The sequence below is a fragment of the Vairimorpha necatrix genome, chromosome 5 (assembly GCF_036630325.1).
Source record: "Vairimorpha necatrix chromosome 5, complete sequence".
NCBI lineage: Eukaryota > Fungi > Microsporidia > Nosematidae > Vairimorpha > Vairimorpha necatrix.
In genome coordinates this window covers 1,201,678-1,224,716 of record NC_088820.1, presented here as the reverse complement: position 1 = coordinate 1,224,716, position 23,039 = coordinate 1,201,678, and the positions used below count along the sequence as shown (strand labels likewise).

The 23,039-nt window shown below is 29.5% G+C and overlaps 2 protein-coding genes across 3 annotated transcripts; one reads left to right on the top strand and one right to left on the bottom strand.

Annotated features, from left to right (window-relative positions):
• Window positions 1–7,911: 7,911 nt before the first annotated feature.
• VNE69_05260 (putative SP-containing membrane protein) lies at window positions 7,912–9,708 on the top strand (the record flags this gene model as incomplete). The annotated part of the gene is made up of 2 exons (XM_065473745.1): window positions 7,912–8,714; window positions 9,552–9,708. The coding sequence occupies 2 exons, from the start codon at window positions 7,912–7,914 to the stop codon at window positions 9,706–9,708; spliced, it is 960 nt and encodes a 319-aa protein (XP_065329817.1).
• Window positions 9,709–12,356: 2,648 nt separating this feature from the next.
• Window positions 12,357–15,805, bottom strand: VNE69_05259 (reverse transcriptase; the record flags this gene model as incomplete). Of its 2 annotated transcripts, XM_065473744.1 has the most annotated exons (6): window positions 12,357–13,587; window positions 13,706–14,087; window positions 14,162–14,675; window positions 14,797–15,107; window positions 15,161–15,450; window positions 15,504–15,805. In XM_065473744.1, the coding sequence occupies 6 exons, from the start codon at window positions 15,803–15,805 to the stop codon at window positions 12,357–12,359; spliced, it is 3,030 nt and encodes a 1,009-aa protein (XP_065329815.1). The 2 variants fall into 2 exon arrangements, with proteins under 2 accessions (XP_065329815.1, XP_065329816.1); XM_065473743.1 differs by lacking the exons at window positions 12,357–13,587; window positions 13,706–14,087; window positions 14,162–14,675 and having other exon boundaries at window positions 14,782–15,107; window positions 15,504–15,679.
• Window positions 15,806–23,039: the final 7,234 nt, after the last annotated feature.

Here is a 23,039-nt window from a genome sequence, read left to right as displayed (position 1 = left end):
AGCATTTAACAATAATAGAATTAACAGGTGGATTGAAAAGATTCAAGAGTTCGACTTTAGCATTGAATATAGAGAGCCTAGTACCATGGTTGTAGCAGATGCACTGAGTAGGGTACATGAAAATGAGAAAACGCTAATGAATAAGGAGAGAAGTATTAAACAGGCACAGGGTAAGTGGGACAAGCATGTTAAAGTTGTTGATGGGAAGGAAATTTGGGTATTTGACTCTGGTAGAGAAGCGGAGATTCCAAAGAAAGAATTGCGTGAAGGTTTAATTGTCAATGCTCATGAAAATTTGGGACATAGAAGTTTAGGATCAGTGTACTATGCAATGAAGTTTGAATTTTATTGGCCGGGTATGAAGAAGGATATCGAGGATGTTTTAAAGAAGTGTGAAGTTTGCCAAATATATAATAGGAAAAAGAGTGGTGGTTGTGATTTTGTTAGTTCAAGATTTTATTTTGAAAAGGTTGCTTTGGATTTGATTGAGTTTAGAGATTTAGGGAAATATGTGTTGGTCGTGATTGATTATTATACTAGGATCGTTTGGGGAAAAGTAATAGAGGACAAACGCGGAAGCTCGGTTGTAGGATTTTTAAAACAGTTGTGTGGATCAGGAATGAAACCGGTAGAAATAATTACTGACAACGGTAAAGAATTTAGTAATGAATATATGAGGAATTGGTGTTCAGAGGAAAATGTATTACATAGGAAAGTAAGCGTAGAAAGTCATAGAAGTAATGGAAGAGTGGAAAGGGTAATAGGAACCATAAGAGAAGGAATATTGAAAGATGATGCTGTGGATTTTGAAGCCAAGGTTAATAGATGTATATGGCGTTATAATAACAGCTATCATGAAGGGTTGAGATGTACACCGTTTGAGGCCTCAAGAGACAAAACGGGCCATGTTATGATCGAGAATGGACCTGAAGGATTTTATAGTAGGAGGTTTGTGGCTCGCAAAAGAGAGAAATTCTATAAAGGTCAGAGAGTTAGGGTAGCGAAGAAAGAGAACTTATCGGGTTGTAGTAAGTATGAGAAAGGAAGGTTTTTAGGATATGGTGTTATCAAGGAAGTTTGCGGAGGTGACTCGTACTTAGTTAGTTTGGAAAATGGTAGGATCGTGAAAAAGCGGCATTATGATTTAAAAGGTCTGCTTGGGATTAATGAGTTCTAGTATGAGACTACCGTCTTGGAGGGGGGATGTTATATATCCTTATTATTTTTACCCCTCATTATGGAAAATAAACACAGTTTATAATTTTATAAAAATATTATAAGGAAGTCTCGAACGTGTATATATATCTTTTAAAACATTATTTAAATGCCTAACTAGAATTAACGATATTATACGAATAATAGCCTTAGATAAATTTAAGAAGTTAATAAAAAGCTAATTTTCGAATATATTAGAAGTCAGAAAAAAACCAAAAATAAGCCTTATTTTAAAATCATAATTAATTATCAGTCTCTGTGAAAATTATGTGACATTTTTACACGAAATAAAAATGATGCTTTATCTTACAAAGTGTATTAACCTCCCTAGATGTACAATTACATATGATACTATGTTCTTATCAAACTCAGGTTTTTCGCGTAATCTCAAATATTATTGATCATTTTTACTGGTAGTCTAAAAATTTCTTTAGTATCTAGTGTTCATTGGTTTAAGTAAAAATTTAGTTTTTTCATTTTTTGTGTGAGAACATATATAGAATATGTAAATCGGTTCAATGTTTTATATAAAATTTAAGAGACAACTATATTAAATCAAATTACCAACTACTAATTTTTTTTAACGCATTCTTACAGCTTCACATTGCTTATAATCTTATATCAACCGAGTTTAAAAATGGCAATAAAACGCATTAATTATATAAATACTCGTTTATTTTTACAATAAACCCTCTAATATTGTTAGTATCATAATTCTCTTTTTGTCTCAAAAAAAGTACATTACAATATGTGCAAACCATATTCTTATAATAATCTAATAACTGCCCCAACAAAAATGTCCCCTAAATTGGCAAAATTAGTCAAGAGACGTGTTTATAACTGTTTTTTTGCATAATGACTGTACATTATACGGAATATATAGACCTCTACTTAATTTTCTCAAAGGTTTTACTAACCTAAACTATATAGTTTTTTTTTTAAACCTAAATCTATTGTCTAGTTTCGAATCTTTATATATATCGTATTCGACAATGCTCAAATAATTAAATTTGGTTATATTGTCTATAAAATCTATAATGCCACATGTGAAGATCTATGGAATAAATTGACTGTATAAGTACCTAAATAATCTTGAGTTTGAGTAATTGAAAAATTTGTTCAATAATATACATAAAGGTGATTTTTGTATATCATACGCTCTGATAATATAAATCCGCAAAACGCATGATTATGTTTTGAATTATATTTTAATCTATACATGTGTAATTATATAAAATTGATGTCTACAACTATTTTACGTTTTTTGATTGCCATATTAAATATAAAAAAACTAGATATTACTCAACCAAAAAAAGAAAAATTTGTAGATATAATTAGATACTAAATTTTAAGACATATTCATGATAATCTGACGAGTTATTGACAATTTAATTTAGTTTTAAATTCGAATTTTGTTAGATCTTCAGAGTTTTGTAGGTTATTTTTGTGTTTACTTTTTTACTATCTGTGAATTATGTTTATTTGTAATTCACAGAGAATCTGATCGTTGATTTATACCTTGGGTTTTTATTAGAAGATGTTTAATTTGATGAAATAAGATATTTTCTTGCTATTTCTAGATTTGCTAAGTTAAAAAATTGAACAGACATTATCTTGAAGAAATTATAATATTAGTTGCAAAATTTGAGATTATTCTAACCGCTTTATAAAAAAATTTAGAAAAATACGAGAACTAAGTTTGGAACATCATAATCTGTGATATTTTTATACACAGTGTGAAATACTATAAATGTAGTATTTATTTGCAGAAGATTACAAAAGCTGTGTATTTGAGTATATCCTGTTTAAAAAGAGAAATACTACTGTCTCGATGGCATACAACAAGAAAAAATTTTAAACGAAAATACTAATTCTCGTAAAGTGCGTTGCAAAAGAAAATGTCTTCTAAAAATCCTTATATTGAATTTAGACACAATTTTTGCATATTTATACAACAAATGTTTATCGGTTAGTAATAACATTTCAAAAGAAGTAAAGAATAAAAAGAACTTCCAAAGTCTTATGTCATTGATAGTTTGGATGACGTGTATATTATTGAGTTTACATAAATATAAGTTAACAAATCAGTCATATCTATTTATAGTTTTATCAATAAAAATTTTGGAAAAAAAATAATATAAAATACTCAAGCTTGGTCGGAATTAGTCAAACCAAACTAAAAGCGATGTGGGTGGACATGTTGATAGAAAAAATAAAAACAACTTTGAATTACCTACATTTTTTATTCAGAAATTGATGATAGTAATCCTAAGAAACATATTCAAAGTTCTCCTAAATATTATCTCTATGGTATCATCGTTCTATCTGTTGTTGTCTCGGCGAGGTTATTAAATTTAATTGTTGATGCATATAAAAGATTTTTTAACAAATTCTAAAAATTTTTATATAATAAAATTGGAACGAATGAGCATTTGATCATATTTTAGATTAATACTTGTACTTACCGATAAAATTTACTACTTGCAAAATCAGTAAATAGGATTACTTCGATACACATAGATTTGGACGCTAGAAATACATTCAAGATCATACATAAGAACAGGATTGAATAATTTATTAGTTTTTATCGTATTATTTTAGAATTTTAATAGATGAATTTGTTGAGCATGAGATTCTAATCATGTTCTTAAAATATGCCATGCCAAATAGTTATATTCAATATACATAAAGCGCAATATGAATAAATCTTATTCTTTAATACTTTTTTTATCAACACACGATCGAATGTTCTTGTGTTGTATTTTAAGCATGTAAAATGTTGGGAATACAAATTTAACTTTGGTATTAATTTGCAAACGGAAAACATCTTATTATTTTATCTGTCTTTTGTTTATTATGTTCTAACATCGATTTAAACTGCAAATATACTTGTGATTATCAGTACGTATAATGTTTATCTATCATCATTCGACTTATTTCATAAAAAAAAATTAAAGATTGAGACCAAGACGGGCTTAAAATGGTCTTATTTGTTAGTTTCAATAAAACAAGATATTTAAATAGTTGTTTGTTTTTGTGAAGCATCAATATGCATACTATTTTTTTTAAAGCTAAAAATCTTAATATATTTTGCATATTTAGTTTTTTATGTAAAAAGTTTATTGTATACTTCTATTATATGTATTTTAGTATTTAAATAAAACAGTGGTCTTTGGAGCAGTTTATAAGAAAAATTAAAATTTAACAGTCTAATGTTCACGCGCTACTCAAGCTTAAACATAGGTATAATATTTCCATTTACGCTTTTCATTATGATTTAAAGTCTAAAATTTCAGGTGATAAAATATTCTCCTACAGCCAAGTATTCTGACGGGAATACATGCATCGTTTCTACAATTTGTAAACTATTAAATATGGCGAAAAGAAGCAACTTGCACAAACTTAAGGCTTTTTTCATTTCTAAATAAATAGTATGGCAATTGGTTCATGTAAGTAATAGTTCTAAGGGGTTCTATAAAAAAAACTAAAATTTAATAACAGGCATATTAGACAAACTTTGTGTCATAAATACCGTTAACGAATAATATAAAGCAGAAATTTTTAGCTAATCTTTACTTTGACCTCCCCCTCAAATAAATAAAAATTTTTATTTTCAGTTTTTTTTTTCGAAAGTAGAAGCGTCAAGTGCGGAAAGGGACAAAAAAAAATCTACATAGTAAAAAAACGTCTTATTAAGAGCTTATTTGATATATATTAACAAAAAAAACATGATTTTAATCCTTTTAAATAATGAAATTATTCAAAATTTGGGTTAAAAGCAGATGAAATTTGTAAGCTTTTCTTTCAATTTTTATTATTACAATTAATTTTTGTTATTGTAAAACATGTTTTTAATCATTTTTGGGCTAATATCAGCATCTGTGTAAAAAAACTGGGGGGTCAAAATTTTTAAAAAATTGCCCCTTTTTTTAAAAAACGAAGGGAATGATGAGCAATGAAGAAATTAAAGATTTTTATATATCTTTAACAAATAAGAAATACAATCAGAAATGTATTAAATGTGGTTGGGATACAGCTATTGTATCAAATGAAACTGCTTACTTGAGGTGTAAGTCTTCAAATTGCGAACACAGATTTTCAATTTGGAAAAATTCTTTTTTTGAAAACACTAGACTAGAACATTTACTGATGTTAAAAATAGTAAATTTGTGGATATTAGAAATTAAAGTAATTCTTAATCAAAGATTTTGGAATGTAATGTAAAAATGTAAGTTACACCCTAGATAAATTATTTAAATTAAAAATTTATGATAAGTATTTGAACAAGCTGAAGCAGATAGGCGGACAAGATATCATTGTAGAAATATATGAAAGTAAAATTGGCAAAAATAAGCATCATAGAGGAAGATTAGTTAAGGGGTTTTGGTGTTTCGGTATGGTGGAACGAACCGAAGCAAAGAAGATTGTATTCGTAATTATAAAGAAAAGAGACAGGGATACATTATTTTCAATCATGTTTAAGCATGAAAATTATGAATCCGTAATTCATTCGGATATGTGGAGGGCGTATGCAACGTTAAAAAATCATTATGCGGAACATAGGACTGTGAAATACAGTCAAACTTTTAGAGACAGAGAGACGGGTGTGCATACAAACACCATAGAAGAAAATTGGAGGTCTTTAAAAGCCTCTATATCTAATAGGTGTAGGACCTATGAACTTGCTGAAATATATTTAGTTCTATATATGATTAAAAGAAATGAGAGCAAAGACATCTTCAAAGCATTATTAAAATTATGTTTTTGATATATTTTATTTATTTTAAAGTTAATTTTCATGCATTTTTATATCTTAATTATGTTTTATTTTTTTTTCTGAAGTTTTCTCTTCCCTTCGTTTTTTAAAAAAAAAGGGGCAATTTTTTAAAAATTTTGACCCCCCAGTTTTTTTACACAGATGCTAATTTTAGCCCATTTTTGCTATCATATGCAAATTCTAGGTTAATTTAATTTTTTTTAAGCATGTGTATCTTAGTTTGATTCTTTTCAGTATTTCGATGGATTTATTGTCAAATAATGTTGCAATATTGATATCTTTTGTACATTTTTGAATCACATAATAGATCAATTTACATGACATGCAAAATTTTTCTTCCAAGTAAAGCATCATATATTTATATACGTGTTTATTTATTAAGGAAAGTCGCTTATTATGATGTGAAAACCTTATTAATTTTATTTATAAAGAGATTGATCAAGACTTATCTTTATTATACATTGCACAGAATAAAGATAAGTTTTGATCAATAATTGGAAGAAGGAATAATTAAAAAAAAAATCAAAAAACAAAAGAAGAAATTATTAATTTATAGTAAACATGCTGGAGGTGGGGTACTTTAGAACCCCCCTTTGAAGCGCTTCGATTTTTTTTTCGAACCTAAAAATTGAAGTGCAAAAAAAAGAGGAGCAGGAAGGGGACAAAAATTACTAAGAACTTATGATATTAAAAACAATAAAAAAAAATATAATTATGTACACAATTATATTTTAATACAAGTTTTTACAATAATATAAACCAATAAGCATTTTTTGCCCTTCTGATTTTTTAGAATTGGGGACAAAACCGCTCCCCTCTGAGAGTGTTCACTTTATTATTTTGAACCCCAAAAACGAAGTGCAAAATAAAGGAGAAGCAATCATTAGTACTCAAATTACTTGCATCTTCAAACTGTAAAAATACCAAATAAATATATATTTGTATACGAAATTTAATTTAAAAAAAGAATATAACCATAAAACTATATAATTCTAAATAACTTAATTTATTTAAATTAAATTTTTTGATTTAACAATCTGTATAGATCGTTGAACATTTTATTTAATTTTTCTTATATAAACGTTATTTATATTTTATCATTGTTGGTTTATTATAAAAGTAAATTTTCTTCAAAAATCTACTTTTATAATAAACCAACAATTAAAAAAAATTGAAAAAATAAGAAGGGCGGGAAAAGGCACAATACTTATAATAATTATTATAACTAAATCTAAAATTAATTTTTGTATAAAAGCATATATTGTTTTGTTATTTTTAATGTCATAAGTGCTTAGTAATTTTTGTCTACTTCCTGCTCCTCTTTTTTTTGCACTTCAATTTTGGGGTTCGAAAAAAAAATCGAAGCGCTTCAAAAGGGGGGTTTTAAAGTATCCTTTACCCAAACATGCTATTTTATTACAACTTTGTTTTTTTGATTTTTACTATTCCTCATTTTTTCCGCTTCGACTCCTTAAAATCAGAGCTAAAACTAAAAAATATTGTGTTTATACAGACAAGGGGAGCTAAAGTAAAAATGCTCTTAAATTTTTATTAAAAAATTAAAATCGTTTATTTGATAATTAAGGATAAACTGCTACTTTAGATTTGATTTTTTTTTTATTTGCGTTAGATTATATGAAATTATAGAAAATGTTCATAAATACCTTTTCTAATGTTTAGTAATATGTATAATTTTTTTTAAAAGTTAATTGATTAAATTTATCAGATATCATGTAAATACCTCATAGGTTATTTTTAAGTTTAATTATACGAATTCAATTCATAAAACAAGATGTTTTTAAAGTATATATTGGTAATGCATAAAAATAAAACTTAGTTTGCATTGATTTTGTTTAGCATTATTTATCAAACAATCAAATTAATTTGTTATTTATAAATTTGATTTTACTTCGCCCCATATGTTCGAGAAAACATGTTTTTATTTACTTTTTGGATATTGTCAGTATGTTTTACATATAAAAAATCAAGCAGACGGTAAATGTGTGATCTATATTGGTGCTACTAATAAAGCTGATAAAGAGAATACCATGAAAATAGTTTTATCTGACACATTACGTTTGAAGGAAAAAGCAACAAATAGTCCCCAAAGCACTAATAATATTGCTCGAACAGTTCTTGACAACGGACAGCTTTTCTTTCCAGTATCAAACAACGAATATGATAAAATTAGAGAAATTGGATTGAAGATTCCTGATAGTAGACTATGCAAAAATTTTTGCAAAAGTGAAAAATATTTTGAATGCAAGTTAAAATTACCCAAAGGTAAAAAATTACATTTCGATTTTATTTTATCTGATCCTAAAACCAAAGGGATAACCTGGGCCCATTCTCAATCGTTCTACTTTAATACTATTCCATGTTCTAGTCAGCTAATGCTTAGCGAACATATAAGTTTAGATTTACCAGAAACACTGAGGGAGTTACTAAAATTTGATTTAAAACTTTTAAATATTGTTGATTATTATATGGAAGATAAAAAAATTGAAAATGAAATAAAAAATTCTCAAAATGATCAATCATTATTAGAAAAATGTAATGTAAATGATACGTGTAGGAAATGTTCAAAAGATGATATTAGCGAAAGCAAAAACAATCAAGAAACTCAAACATTACCTGTTTCTTGCACCAATAATTCTAATTACTTCCACAATAACACTATGATATTTTCATTGGGGGTTTTTGTTTTATTTGTTTTTACGTTGTTAGGTATTTTTTTGAAATATAAATTTATTTATAATTCTTAAAAATTTAAATTATATAAATAGTAATTAGTCTATAACTTAAACATATTTTTTTAAAATACAAATTTTGCATATTAAAATTATTTCATCGCACCATTTAAATATTAGGTATATTGTCTAAGCATTAGATGTAAAAGTTACATTTGTAAAGAAAAGTCAAATTTTGTGTTTGTTGCTTTGGTTCAAAACAACTATAGTCAAATATAATTAATCTTTATATCCTTAAAAACTTTTGTTTTAATACATGATCTGAAAGCCAATGCTTAAATACTTCATATTTTGTATCAATATTAGTCACGTTTAAAAGAAAATTTTAAACCACTGCGACTTTTTAGAGTAAATCTGAATATATCACAAGGTCAACAGTAAAAATGACGTTTTTGGACTTATATCAAAATATACTTCAAACACAATATCATAGTATTTTTCCCAAGCGTCATAAGTTGGTGTATCCTGATTGTTATACGCCATTTGACAAATATTTGTAGGCAACATACAGTAATTACACATTTCCGATTTCGATCTATCTAAGATACTTATTTTTTCTAATTATTACAGCGTAAAGATTTTAAATATACCTCGAAAGTTTAAAATGATGCAAAAACGACCTGGCCTTGTAATTATTTATGTAATGGGCCCTTAACTCAAATTTCAACCTTATATATATGTGTATAAGTTATTTAATAAAATACAAATAATAATATTTATTTTGTTTTTAAGCACAATAAATAGTCTTAGGAAAATTGTCTGGAGATTTTCCTTGTATTATGCAAGACATTGATCTGAAAAAACGGTAGACGTTATCTTAATCTAGTTGATCTTCTTTCGGACAATCTAACTGTGACTAAGGCTGCAAAAAAAAATAAAAATTATATTTCGTTTAAAAAAACAGAAAATGATTTTATGAAGTACCGTAGAAAAAAAATTATTACAAAAGATGGCGAAGAAGATTAAATAACTTTTATTGTAATTATGACATATATTGATTTGAAAAAGTATAAACGAATATTTACATTCACAAACCATTATAAGATCTTTCATTGCAGCTGAGCTATAGATAAAACAAATCTAAAAATATAAAATATTTATAAATTGGATGAGAATGTTAAAAGGGATATCACACTTAAAAGACGCTTAGATCCTAAAATATATTTAGAAGCCGAAAAAAATTCCTGGCGCTTAAGTTTAGAGAGCATAAAGCAAATCGGCACAAAAAAGAGAAGAAGCTACAGTTTGAAGGATAGACTAGCAATAATAGTAGCAAACTTGACGGATTATAAATTTTTTTTCTTATAATAGTTTGTGCTTAAACCCGATGTATAAAATTAAAAATTAAACAATATAGGAAATGCAAAGTGTAAATAAGAGCAAGTAGGCATGAAGATTGAAAAATGATTTTTTGCTAAAAAATAAAATGGATCGGAATAATTTCTAAAATAAATATTAATCATCCTAAATGCTTCTTAAATATATTTGATTACCAGAATTTAAAGTTGTTTTTACTTAGAACATTATGTAGAGTTTAAAAACTAGATAAGCCGATTTTTTCATTTAAGCATAAAGTTTTGAAAATATTAACGAGATCTCTATTATTAGGAGCAAAAAAATTATTGAATAGAACGAATTAAATCATAAACATTCATATTTGCGTGTGAAGTTGTTATTGTTGCATTTATATTGTAAAAAAATTTATAATTTTTTTTTTATTTGTTACTTAATAAACCCATATAAAAAAATAATTGAGTATTGTCCTACTAAAATGTATCAGCTCTGCATTCCAAACTTTGAAAGTGTATATAAATTATGAGACATTTTCAATATACGATTGTAAACCAAATTAATCTTTTAAGAGCCAATTACATATCTATTGGATAGTAAATTTGGTCATTTGTTAATAGAATTTCTTTTTTGAGAAGACATTCAGAGTTTATTAAGAATTTGACACGTTTTACACTTGTAACAAATGGTTAAAGGGCAGTCTGGTAGCCAAAAATCCCTTAAAAGGAATTTTTAAAAAAATCACCCCCAAAAATGAAAAGTCAAGAGGAAAAAAATAAAAACTTTAAAATCATTTTAATAATTTTATCGCACAAATCCCCTTCAAAATTTCTTCTAAGCATAAATCTTAACAAGAACTCTTTATTAATTTTTTTGTTCTATGCCTTTTGGAAGTTTCACTTTTGACAGCGGCACATTACCTTCGATAGTATTAGTATGGCATGAATTATTTTTATTAACAAATTCTTTTGAATGATTAACCGTCTTATGTTGTTGAAAAATTGAAGACAACCTAGAATATGTAGAGAAGCAATCACTATGTATGATAGATTCTGGATGAACATATTTTTTTTAAGAGTTCTTCTAGTGTAGTTGCTCTTCTATTATAAACAGGAACAAACACAATTTTCCTTTGAGGTGTTCTTTCTACCATTCCGAAAATCCAAACCCCTTCTACCCTATGGCCTCAATGGTAGTTTACTTTACCAAACTTACTTTCATCTATTTCCACAACAATCCCAGGTCCTCCTATTATACCTGTTTCAACGTAAGCAGAATTTTCGATGGAATTTACTGTTAAAGAAATAATTTATTTACACTTTTAATGCTAATTCCAAGAAATTCCGCAATGGCTTTATACTTTACATTAACAGACCATAATTTAATAATCAATAACATAGTATTAATTCCAAGCTTGTTATTGTAGAATGGAGTGTTTTTTAATAAAGACCATTTACTTCTACATTTAGACCAAGTATATCGAAAAAAAATTTTCATTGTATTTTTTACTTATATAACCACATTTTTTACATGATTTGCTTGTTTTTTCAATATATTAAAAAAATGCTTCAAAAAGTTTTTCCTCTTGACTTTTCATTTTTGGGGTGATTTTTTTAAAAATTCCTTTTAAGAGATTTTTGGCCACCAGACTGCCATAGATTCAACTTAAAGGATCTACAAAATAACATTTATAGATAATAAATATTCTATCTTACTATTAAAAAATAAAAAATTATTCCTAATTAAAAAATCTCTGCTTGCTTTTTTAATGAAAAAATTTCAGTTATTCTTATTAGGTGTCTCAACTTTGTACATTTAGGTTTTTATTTTTTAAAAAATGCTTATTAAATCTTCAGCCTCTTCATTACTTTTTATCTCTTTTTTTTTGAAAAAGGGGCAATTTTTTAAAAATTTTACCCCTGTTATTTTTTATATAAAGTGCTAATTTTAGCCGACGTTTTTTTCATATTTTTTGTTTGCTATGATAAGGTCTCGAATAAACGGAAACTAGAATAAAAAATAATATTACTTTGTTTTCTCTTCATCCAAAATCGCATATGAGAGAAATGATTTTTATAATGACGCATTTTTAATATAAATCATAATTACATAAGCCAAAATCAAAGTAAAAATTGAAAAACACAGAAGAATTACAATGATTATATTTTTGCTACTTTTTTAGAATGAGATTTTTATATTGCAAATTAACTAATACAATAATAATAAACATTTTTGAAACATCATCCATGGGATTGATTTCGCTTGGTAATAATTGTCGAATGTTCCTTTATTTACGAATTGCATGGGGTGAAAATATATAATATTTATAGAAGGATACGACACCTCTTCCTCCCATAAATTGAAGTATATGCTTTAACTCGTGTTTTGTTAAGCCTGTATACTTTTCCATTCTTTTTTACCACATAGGCATCGGGTAAAATTATTTCTGTGATCACGTATTCATCTTCCCAATTGCACTTGAACTTCCCGCTTTTGGTCTCACGATATATTAAAACTTTATCGCCCACGTTTAGCTTTTTCGCCACCTCTACTTTCCCTTGCACGTTTGCTTTTTTGTACTTTTCAAAGTTTTCATCGCGCTTACTCTTCGTTTCCTCCGCTGAGAATGTCACTTCTTCCTTGTCTAGCGCTTTGTCTACAGACAGCATTAGCAATTTATTTTCCCTTAACATAAACGGCGATGTTCCTATGCTCCGATTATAAGACAGGTTGAGGCATCTCGTGGCTTCTGGAAGCTTGTTCTTCCAGCTTACCCTTCCGAAATCTGTAATTTTATTTAGTATCTTCATTAACGTCTGATTCGCTCTTTCTACTGCGCCTTCAGTTTCGTGATGTTCTGGTGAACTGTATTGCCAGTCAATACCGTTCTTTTCGGCCAGGTCTTTGATGTCAGAATTTATAAATTCTAGCCCGTTGTCAGTCAAGATTCTTTCTGGAATGCCGTGTTTCTCGATAATCAATTGCTGGATTAATCCCATTATTTTCGACCCTGTTTTATAGTTAATAACAGCCGTCTCGACCCATTTAGAGTAGTGGTCAATAGCAATGAATATGAAGCTGTTTTGACCCGAAGTGTCGCATATGCGTCCTATGAGATCTATCACCCATATTTGGTTCGGCCTTTCTGATCGTATAACCTTGTTTATTGTGTTTCGTAATGGGTATCCCGATTTCAAGCACGTTTTACACTTTTCTACGTGTTCCTTGATGTCCTTATGCATTCCTGCCCATTTGTACCTCTGTGAAATCATGAAGCTCATCGTACTAGCGCTAGCATGTCCAACGTCTAGATGGTAGGATTCTAAGATCTTCTGTCTGTCTTCATCGCTTGGTCCTGTAGCTTCGATGATATTATTATCTTTCTCTGTCGGGTTTTGTCTGCTTAACCCGTCTGCTCCATTAACCTCTCCTTTTATGTAGGTTGATTGAAATGCATACTTCTGCAACTTCATTGCCCACCTAAGCAATCTACTGGTAGGGTTCTTAGCTTCCCCCAGATAAGTCAGCGCTTTGAGTACGTCTACAATATGAACTCTCTACCCAGGAGGTAGTGTCTATAGTTCTCGATGCCTTTTACAACGGCCAAGAGTTCTTTGTCTGTTGTAGAGTAGTTCTTATGGGCTTTCTCTAAACTTTTGCTGAATGCACTTACATTGTCTCCTTCCCATCATTTCCAATCTGTGAGAGGATCGCGCCTATTCCCTGCTCTGACGCATCCGTAATCAGTATAAACGGTTTCCTGAGATTAATCTTGTATCTTTTTGTCTCTTCTGTGAGAAGTCTCTTTAGATCTTCGAATGCCCGTTTCTCCTTTTTGCTGAGAGAAATACTCTTAACACTTCGCTTTGACTCTCCTTTAAACAGTTCGTAGAGAGGGGCTGCTATTGCTGATAAGTTACGGATGAACTCCCTACAGTAATTTATGAGGCCAAGAAACGACCGTAGTTGAGCAATATTTTTCGGCTCCTTATACTCGTTTATGGCTTTGACCTTCTCTGGGTCCGGGTTGATCGTCTTTTTTGTTACTATATTCCCTAGAATTTAAATTTCTCCCTTAAAGAAGTAGCCTTTTTCCTGTTAAGTGCGATTCCTGCTGCCTTAAGTTTACCCAATACGATTTCCAAGTGTTCACGGTGTTCCTGGTGATTTTTAGAATAGATAATAATGTCATCCAAGTATGGTATGACGAATTTTCTGTTTTCTTTCACAAAAATCTTATCCATAGTTCTCTGAAAAGTAGCAGGGGCATTACATAGCCCAAACGACATTCTGTTAAATTCATAATGTCCATCTCTCCAGCTGAATGCTGTTTTCTCCTTGTCTACTTCTTTCTGGGATATTTGATAATATCCCGACGTAGCATCTAATGTCGAAAAGATAGTAGCGTCAGCTAGATCGTTGAGAATTTCATCAATTCGTAGGAGGGGGTATTTATCTTTGACTGTTATCATGTTGAGCTCTCTGTAATCTATACAGAGCCTGATCGACCCATCAGGTTTCGTTACCGGAACAACTCTACTGTTCCAGGGGCTCCTACTATTTCTTATTACGCCCAACTGCAAGTTCTTCTTGATCTGTTGAGTGATTTCCTCTTCAAAGTGCAGAGGGATCTTTCCATTTTTCTGGTAAATTGCCTTCGCTCCTTTGTCTCGATTTGATGTTTCCCCATGTTACAAAGTGTAAGCTCTGAAATTTCAGTTTTGAACATGTCATGGTATTTCTCTTCGATTAGATGTAATTGACTTTGTTAATCAGTGAGCCTTTCTTGACTGTATTGGCGAATTTTCTGATCAGTTGTTCCAGTAATATGGGGTTCGGTCGTATAGCGTCAACTCCTAAGATTATGTAGTTCGGTGTCCGTTCTGTGACGTAAGGGCTGAAAGTAATTGAAGTGTTTTCCGTCCTAAAATTGATATTTAGACATCTTCCTGTAATCTCCAATGGTGTCCCTGATACTGCTCGTATGATCGTTGAAGATCTGGTAAATCTGATATTTGTCCCTTCGAGGACTCTTGCGGGTATCAGGGAGACATCAGCTCCGGTATCAATTAATGCTCGATGTCGTTTACGATTGAATTCTACGTTTATGTAGCAAAAATAGTAAAACAGCTGTTGATCTTGTAGTTTTCTATGGTGTAGGGTATATTTCCCTTCTTCGATAGTGCGACCTTCAAAGTCCTGTTATCTAGTGTCTCGTCCGTATTAGTCGTGTTACTTTTCATAGGGAATGCTATCCAAGAAACTTCCTCTGTGCGCCTCAGGAATTCACTCCAATCTTGGCATTGTCTAGCAAAATCATAAAGAATTGATTTGAGGACTGAAGGAGACTTCTTGATTACTATGAGGCTGACTGCTTTGTACTCCATTGTTTGTTCCTCTATAAGGGGGTTTCCTTTCCTGCAGAAGTCTATGAAAGCCTCTAGGTTGCCAAATTGTTGTGGTTTAATTACTCGTCTAGAGTGGCCAGAGTTTTCAGTGAACTGTAAAATCTCAATTTTAGACTCTTAGTAACCTCTGCCAGATCAAGTTTGGACACCCGTTCAAATGCCATTGCTATCCATGAGAGAGCTGGCCCACGTAGACCCAGGCAGATAAGTCTGGCGGTCTGATTTTCTGTCAGTCCCATAACCCTCGCCGTAAACGTTGTGTCACGCAACCATGTAGTTATATCCTCTTCCTTCTTTCCACTGAAGCAGCCAACAGTTTTTATCGCTGTCGCCATGTCGAATGTTCCTTTAATTACGAATTGCATGGGGGTGAAAATATATAATATTTATAGAAGGATACGACAATAATAATAGAATATAATTCATTACATCATTTATGATTTTTAAAAATTTGTTATTTGTAAAGTTTATTCCAAGAATATATACAGACAACTTGTTTTAGGCTATTTGTTCATTTTTTAAATAAGATTATAGATATAGTTCAGAGACTTTTATTTGTATAAGAACACAAGTTATCATAAACTTTAAAGTGTTTCGTTAATTGTACATATTCAACTAATATCTTTAGTAGTTAACTATTTAGAAAAGAGTCAATTTTTAATTTGTTAAGCTAAACTTTTTTTTTTAAATTCGTTAATATTAATCACTAAATTAATTTTTGAGTTTTAATTAAAAAGCAAGAAAAAAGTTTAAGATATTAAAAAATGTATAGTTTTCAATTTTTTGTTTTATCATAAATATCATAATAAAATTTATATTAATTTTATGAGATAAATATTCAAGTAAAAAAAACCCAAATGTATTGGAAGCTTCAAATATTTATTGTTTGGGGATATTGTTGGCTATCGCTATTTGTTGAGTATAAAGAAAATGATACATGTGATGTATATGTTGGTGTTACAAGCTATGCTAGCCATCTAGAAAACCTGCAAATTACACTTCTTAAAGACGAAGATTTTATTTCTGAGCGCCAAAATCGGGACGAATTCTATGATAAAGTAGAACTATCATTGGCAAGTAATGAAAGTAACTTACATCTAGTAAATAGAGAAGAATATGAAAAAATCAAAGCAGCATCTTCAAAATTCAATTCCTACGCATGCATTAGGAAATTTATTCTTAGTGTAAAATATTATAAATGTACAATTAACTTAGTGGATGGAAGAAAATATTTTTTTGTAATTCTTTTAAAAAGAGCGAACAATGGGCCCAATAATCTTTCATACACACAATTATTTAATTTCGATGGTAAATTACATTTTGGTGAGCCGTCAACGAAATTGCTAATAAAAAATAAAGATAATTTGGTTCAGAATATTTTTACCATACTAATAATTTTGATTTGAAGAGTACAAATAATTTGGATAATAGTAATAAGAATCTTGAGCAAAATGATGCTTATGAAAATACTAAAGAAAATAAAAAACATCGAATATAGAACCGATTGATAATCTTAAGAACGAAAAACTCGATGCTGATCTAAGTAACATAAGACCTGATAACAATCTTGATAACGAAATTTCTGATAAGAATTTTAATAGCTCGGAAACCGACAAACTTTATTTGACGAAACGCCTGATAAGATTCTAGGCAATTTGGAATCTGATAATAAACTTATAAATAAAATCTTAGATAAAAATGGCAACGTAGAGCTGGATAATAATCAAGAGAAAGAAGAATATAGTGTAAATTTAAAAAATTTAAAAACTTATAATAATCTTGCGAACAAAACTCCTGATATGAGTCTTGCGGACGAAACCCCTGATAAGAACCTAAAAAATTCGCAATTAGAACCTATTAAAAAACTTGATGACGGAACGCTTGATAAGAATCTAGGCAATTCGGGGCTCGAGAATAAATAGTTTGATATGAATCTAGTTAACTCGGAATCTGATATATATTTTAAGAACGAAAAAAACGGATAGATTGTAAAAACCTCGATACCTGATAGTAAACATGATAATAATAATAACAATGATTCAAAAGATAATCCCAATGACAGAAATGAACAACCAAGTCTTTATTTGTTATTATATGCTATTTTCATATCAATATTTGCTTTTTAAGTATTATTGTTTTTAAAAATAAATTAAAATTTTATACTTAGTCGCTTTTGTTTTCGTTTTTTCGTATATTACAAGTTAAAAATATTGTTACAGAGTTTTTAAAGTAAAATAAAAGTGATTTTTGATTTAACATATCTTAATATATCATATTAAATATTTAATACAACGTAATAATATAAGTCAACAGCTATAGTGTTTAGTCTGTAGAAATTTAATTTTATTTATTTAACATTTCAGAAATTAATATAAAAAACCAGTATAATTGGAAAATACATTTGATATTATAGCCATCAAATAATTTAGAAAATATATGTGGGGATAATTGTTAAAAGATGGTAAATTAGATCTACTTTAACAAATCTTAGCTGAAAAAAATTTATTGGAATATTCTTGAATTCAATTTTTATTATAAAAGTACATATAAATTAGCGAATTTTAAAATTTGTAAGAATATATAAAATCTTTATTATTAAATTCGAATCATGCTTAATATGTACGATGATTTTTGTGTTTGATTTTTTATATTGTCGAAATGGTTTAGATAGTAACAATATTTAAATTTCATACTGTAACTGTCAAACATAAATTAAAAATCATCAAAATTAACCCATCCTTCAGATTTTTTCAAAACTATTGAATTTTATTTAAGTATATTTTAAAAGCCTAATTACACATGTTTGTTTTTAGTTTCATTTAAAAAATTTCATTAAAAATTATACAATATTTACGACAGATATTAAATAAGTTTAATAATCATGATGAATAAACTAATGTAAACTTATGAATTTTTTTTAAATTTAATTTTTATTTTTAATAACATAAAATCATTTGTTTTTAAAAAAATTTAACATTGACGCAATGAAAATTTGACATAATTACGTTAGCTTTTGTAATAACAACACTGTTATTTTTCTCTTATAAATTACTAAAAATTTATATTTGACATTTTCGACACCTCGGAGATTGATTGTGAAACGTTTTTTGGAACTTTTGCATTATTATTTCGACATAAAAATAAATGTTTTATGACAAAATCAAAAAGGTTTTATAAAATCAGCTTTAATTTAAATTATGAAACTGCGAAGTTTAGGTTCAATGTTAAACAAAATTAACTTAAGTAATTTTAAAAATGAAGAAGGCATTGTTCAAGGTGCATCTTTTGGATAATCGATTAATATATAATATAGTAGAGCATTTTCAGAAGACGTGATTTTTTTCACAAGGTGAAGATATCATTAATGATTCCACAAAGTACGCATGCGACGAATGTTGAAAAACGAAGTATAAAGGATTTTTTTATAAAATTATATAAATAATGCTAGTGAACAAAGGAAATGTGAATTTTTTTTCATTGTATTCTATAATAGAATACACTAAAAATGCTAAGCGGAACCTCTAATATGCAAAGGTAGACCTGGCGATCTACAAACTTTTTTATCTCAAAAGCACACACTGAAAAACTTTAGGAAATAAGACCAAATGATTTAGAAGAAGTCGAATATTGGAGACGGGCAAAATTATTTAGTCGAAAAATGAATTTATTTTATATATTGATGAATGTATAGATTAAATTACTAAGAAAATAAAAATACAATGTGATGAACTAAAAGGGCGTAAATAAAATATTAAAGTGAAACAAAAGTTCAATTACATATGCTAATTTAAAATCATTTTTCTGTGATTCAGATAATATGTTATATATCCTTATTATTTTTACCCCTCATTATGGAAAATAAACACATGGGGGCGATACCAGAAAATGGGTCTACAAAGGAGGACCGTGGCCAAGAGGCTAGAATATTATTAAAAGAGGTTAAAAGGATTGTTTATGAGTTGTTTTTAGAGAAAATTGATGAGTGTGGATTTAAGTTAGAAATTTTTAGGAGAGGTTCTATTTTATTGAGAAATTTTATTGTTGAGAGGATCTCGCAAGAGGGTAGTTGGAAGGAAATTGAGGAAAAATTAGAGTTGCTAGCTATTCAGGAGGAAAAGGAACAAGTGAGAAAAAAAGAATTTGAAGAGTTGTCCCTAGCGTTATGGGCTAAATTTGAGGAGAAGAATAAGTTGTCTCGTGAGGAAAATAAAAAGAATATGCGTTGCTACAATTGTGGGAAGTTAGGCCATAGTGTTAGATTTTGTAGGGGAATGAGGCGAGATTCTGAAGACAGAAGAAATAAAAGTAGTTTTAATTATGTTGGTAAATGTAAAGTGCAATTAGACTTAGAAGGTAAATGTGATGACGATTCCAATTCGGACAAATGTGATTATTATAATGTTGATGGTGGAAAACGTAAGAAGAAAAATTTAGGGAATATACAAGATTATAGCAAAAGGGACAATAATAAGAGAGTTCTGTTGAGAAGGGATGTAAGAGGCATCGCGTATTTAGAGGAGATTATTTCACGGGTAGGAGGAAGAGAGGATGAAGATATTAGTTTTTGTAAGGTTGAAAAATGTATTATCAAGACTCAAGAAGGCAAGAAAGTTGTTAAAAAAGGGCAGGCTATAGCTCAGGCTTTGTTGAAGAAGACGGAAGATTATATTAATAGTTTGGAAAGAAGAAAGATAATTAGAAGGTCGATATCTGACTGGAGAAATCCCATTAGAGCGATTGAGAAACCGAATGGTGATATAAGATTAGTAAGTAATTTAATTGCTCTTAATGACATTGTAGAGAAGGATCCTTATGAGTTAACTAGGATAAGAGATGTTATTAGAAGTACACAGGGATCTGAATTTTTTACCGTGATAGATCTAAAGGAGGGGTTTTATAGTATTGAGATTGAAGAGAAGGATAGGTTTAAGACGGCTTTTGAGTTTAATAAAAAGGTATACGAGTGGAATTCGATGGTCATGGGGTTTAAAAACTCACCGCAGATATTACAAAGAATAATGAATGGGATTTTTGAAAAATTTATTGGTAAGGGAATCGAAATTTATATGGACGATATTGTGATTCATAGTAAGACAAGAGAGGGTCACGACAAATTGTTGAAAGAGGCTGTGGATATATTAGAGGAGAATAGTATGAAAATTAATTTGGCTAAGGTTCAATTATGTAAACGAGAGGTGATGTTGTTAGGAGTAACAGTTAATGGCAAGGAGATACTGCCATCTGAAATAAAGCAAAATGAAGCGTTAGAATTTCCCAAACCGGAGTGTGTATCAGATGTTAGGAAGTTTCTTGGGCTGGCTGGATGGTTTAGAAATCATATTGATAATTATGCAAAACGTACATTGGCGTTGACGGATTCTCTTAAAGGACGAGGAAGTAATTGGAAATGGACAGAAGAAATGGAAAAAGAATATATTAGTTTAAGGGAAGTGATTAGGGATTTAAAAGGTTTAGCAATTGTTAATTATAATAAGGAATTTTTGTTACGCACGGATGCGAGTAATGTTGGAATGGGTGCTGTTTTAATGCAGGAAGATGATCAAGGTAATTGGGTACCAGTACAGTGGGCATCAAAAAAGTTTACGCCTACGGAAACGAGATATGGAATCAGTGAGAAGATGATGTATGCAGTCTTTTGGGGAATTAAAAAGTTTGAATATGAACTACGCGGAAGAAGATTTAGGGTAGAAACTGATCATAAGGCATTGATCGAGATTAGAAATAAACCAGCATTTAACAATAATAGAATTAACAGGTGGATTGAAAAGATTCAAGAGTTCGACTTTAGCATTGAATATAGAGAGCCTAGTACCATGGTTGTAGCAGATGCACTGAGTAGGGTACATGAAAATGAGAAAACGCTAATGAATAAGGAGAGAAGTATTAAACAGGCACAGGGTAAATGGGACAAGCATGTTAAAGTTGTTGATGGAAAGGAATTTTGGGTATTTGACTCTGGTAGAGAAGCGGAGATTCCAAAGAAAGAATTGCGTGAAGGTTTAATTGTCAATGCTCATGAAAATTTGGGACATAGAAGTTTAGGACCAGTGTACTATGCAATGAAGTTTGAATTTTATTGGCCGGTTATGAAGAAGGATATCGAGGATGTTTTAAAGAAGTGTGAAGTTTGCCAAATACATAATAGGAAAAAGAGTGGTGGTTGTGATTTTGTTAGTTCAAGATTTTATTTGGAAAAGGTTGCTTTGGATTTGATTGAGTTTAGAGATTTAGGGAAATATGTGTTGGTCGTGATTGATTATTATACTAGGATCGTTTGGGGAAAAGTAATAGAGGACAAACGCGGAAGCTCGGTTGTAGGATTTTTAAAACAGTTGTGTGGATCAGGAATGAAACCGGTAGAAATAATTACTGACAACGGTAAAGAATTTAGTAATGAATATATGAGGAATTGGTGTTCAGAGGAAAATGTATTACATAGGAAAGTAAGCGTAGAAAGTCATAGAAGTAATGGAAGAGTGGAAAGGGTAATAGGAACCATAAGAGAAGGAATATTGAAAGATGATGCTGTGGATTTTGAAGCCAAGGTTAATAGATGTATATGGCGTTATAATAACAGCTATCATGAAGGGTTGAGATGTACACCGTTTGAGGCCTCAAGAGACGAAACGGGCCAGGTTATGATCGAGAATGGACCTGAAGGATTTTATAGTAGGAGGTTTGTGGCTCGCAAAAGAGAGAAATTCTATAAAGGTCAGAGAGTTAGGGTAGCGAAGAAAGAGAACTTATCGGGTTGTAATAAGTATGAGAAAGGAAGGTTTTTAGGATATGGTGTTATCAAGGAAGTTTGCGGAGGTGACTCGTACTTAGTTAGTTTGGAAAATGGTAGGATCGTGAAAAAGCGGCATTATGATTTAAAAGGTCTGCTTGGGATTAATGAGTTCTAGTATGAGACTACCGTCTTGGAGGGGGGATGTTATATATCCTTATTATTTTTACCCCTCATTATGGAAAATAAACACATAATATAATTTTAGCAGATTGAGTTAAACTTATTGAAATGATGGTTATGCAACAAATCATAAAATAATCATATCATTTGATGAAATTACCATAAATTTTACTAAAAAGACAATTACTTATATGTTTTGCTACATTATGTATTAGATTGCTTAGAGAACTAATATTATTGGTACTTAAGTATTTCTAAATAGCTTAACAATACAAAAATAGAGTCTGATAATGATAAAATATTCTCAAGGGCAAGATATTTTTTTAATGTATCATTACTTTTTGAATATCAAGCGAGAGAGTATTAATTAAAAAAAAAATTTACGCAATTCACAAGATGACAGATAGATTTGCAATTTATTAAGCTGTAAAAAGCATACCCATTAGCAAATACAAATACTTCAAAAGATTTTATTTCTTGAGGTTTAGTTGAAATATTTTTCCTTAGAAAATTCTAAAAAGCTTGATCAAATTTTTTACTTATCATAAAATTTGAACTGATTAGCAATAAAGTATATCTAAAATTTCATTTATAATCTAATGCTCGTAAATTTTAAAAACTTTATTGCGAAGAAAAAAAAGTCCACATACTTGGACATTTCTTAAAAA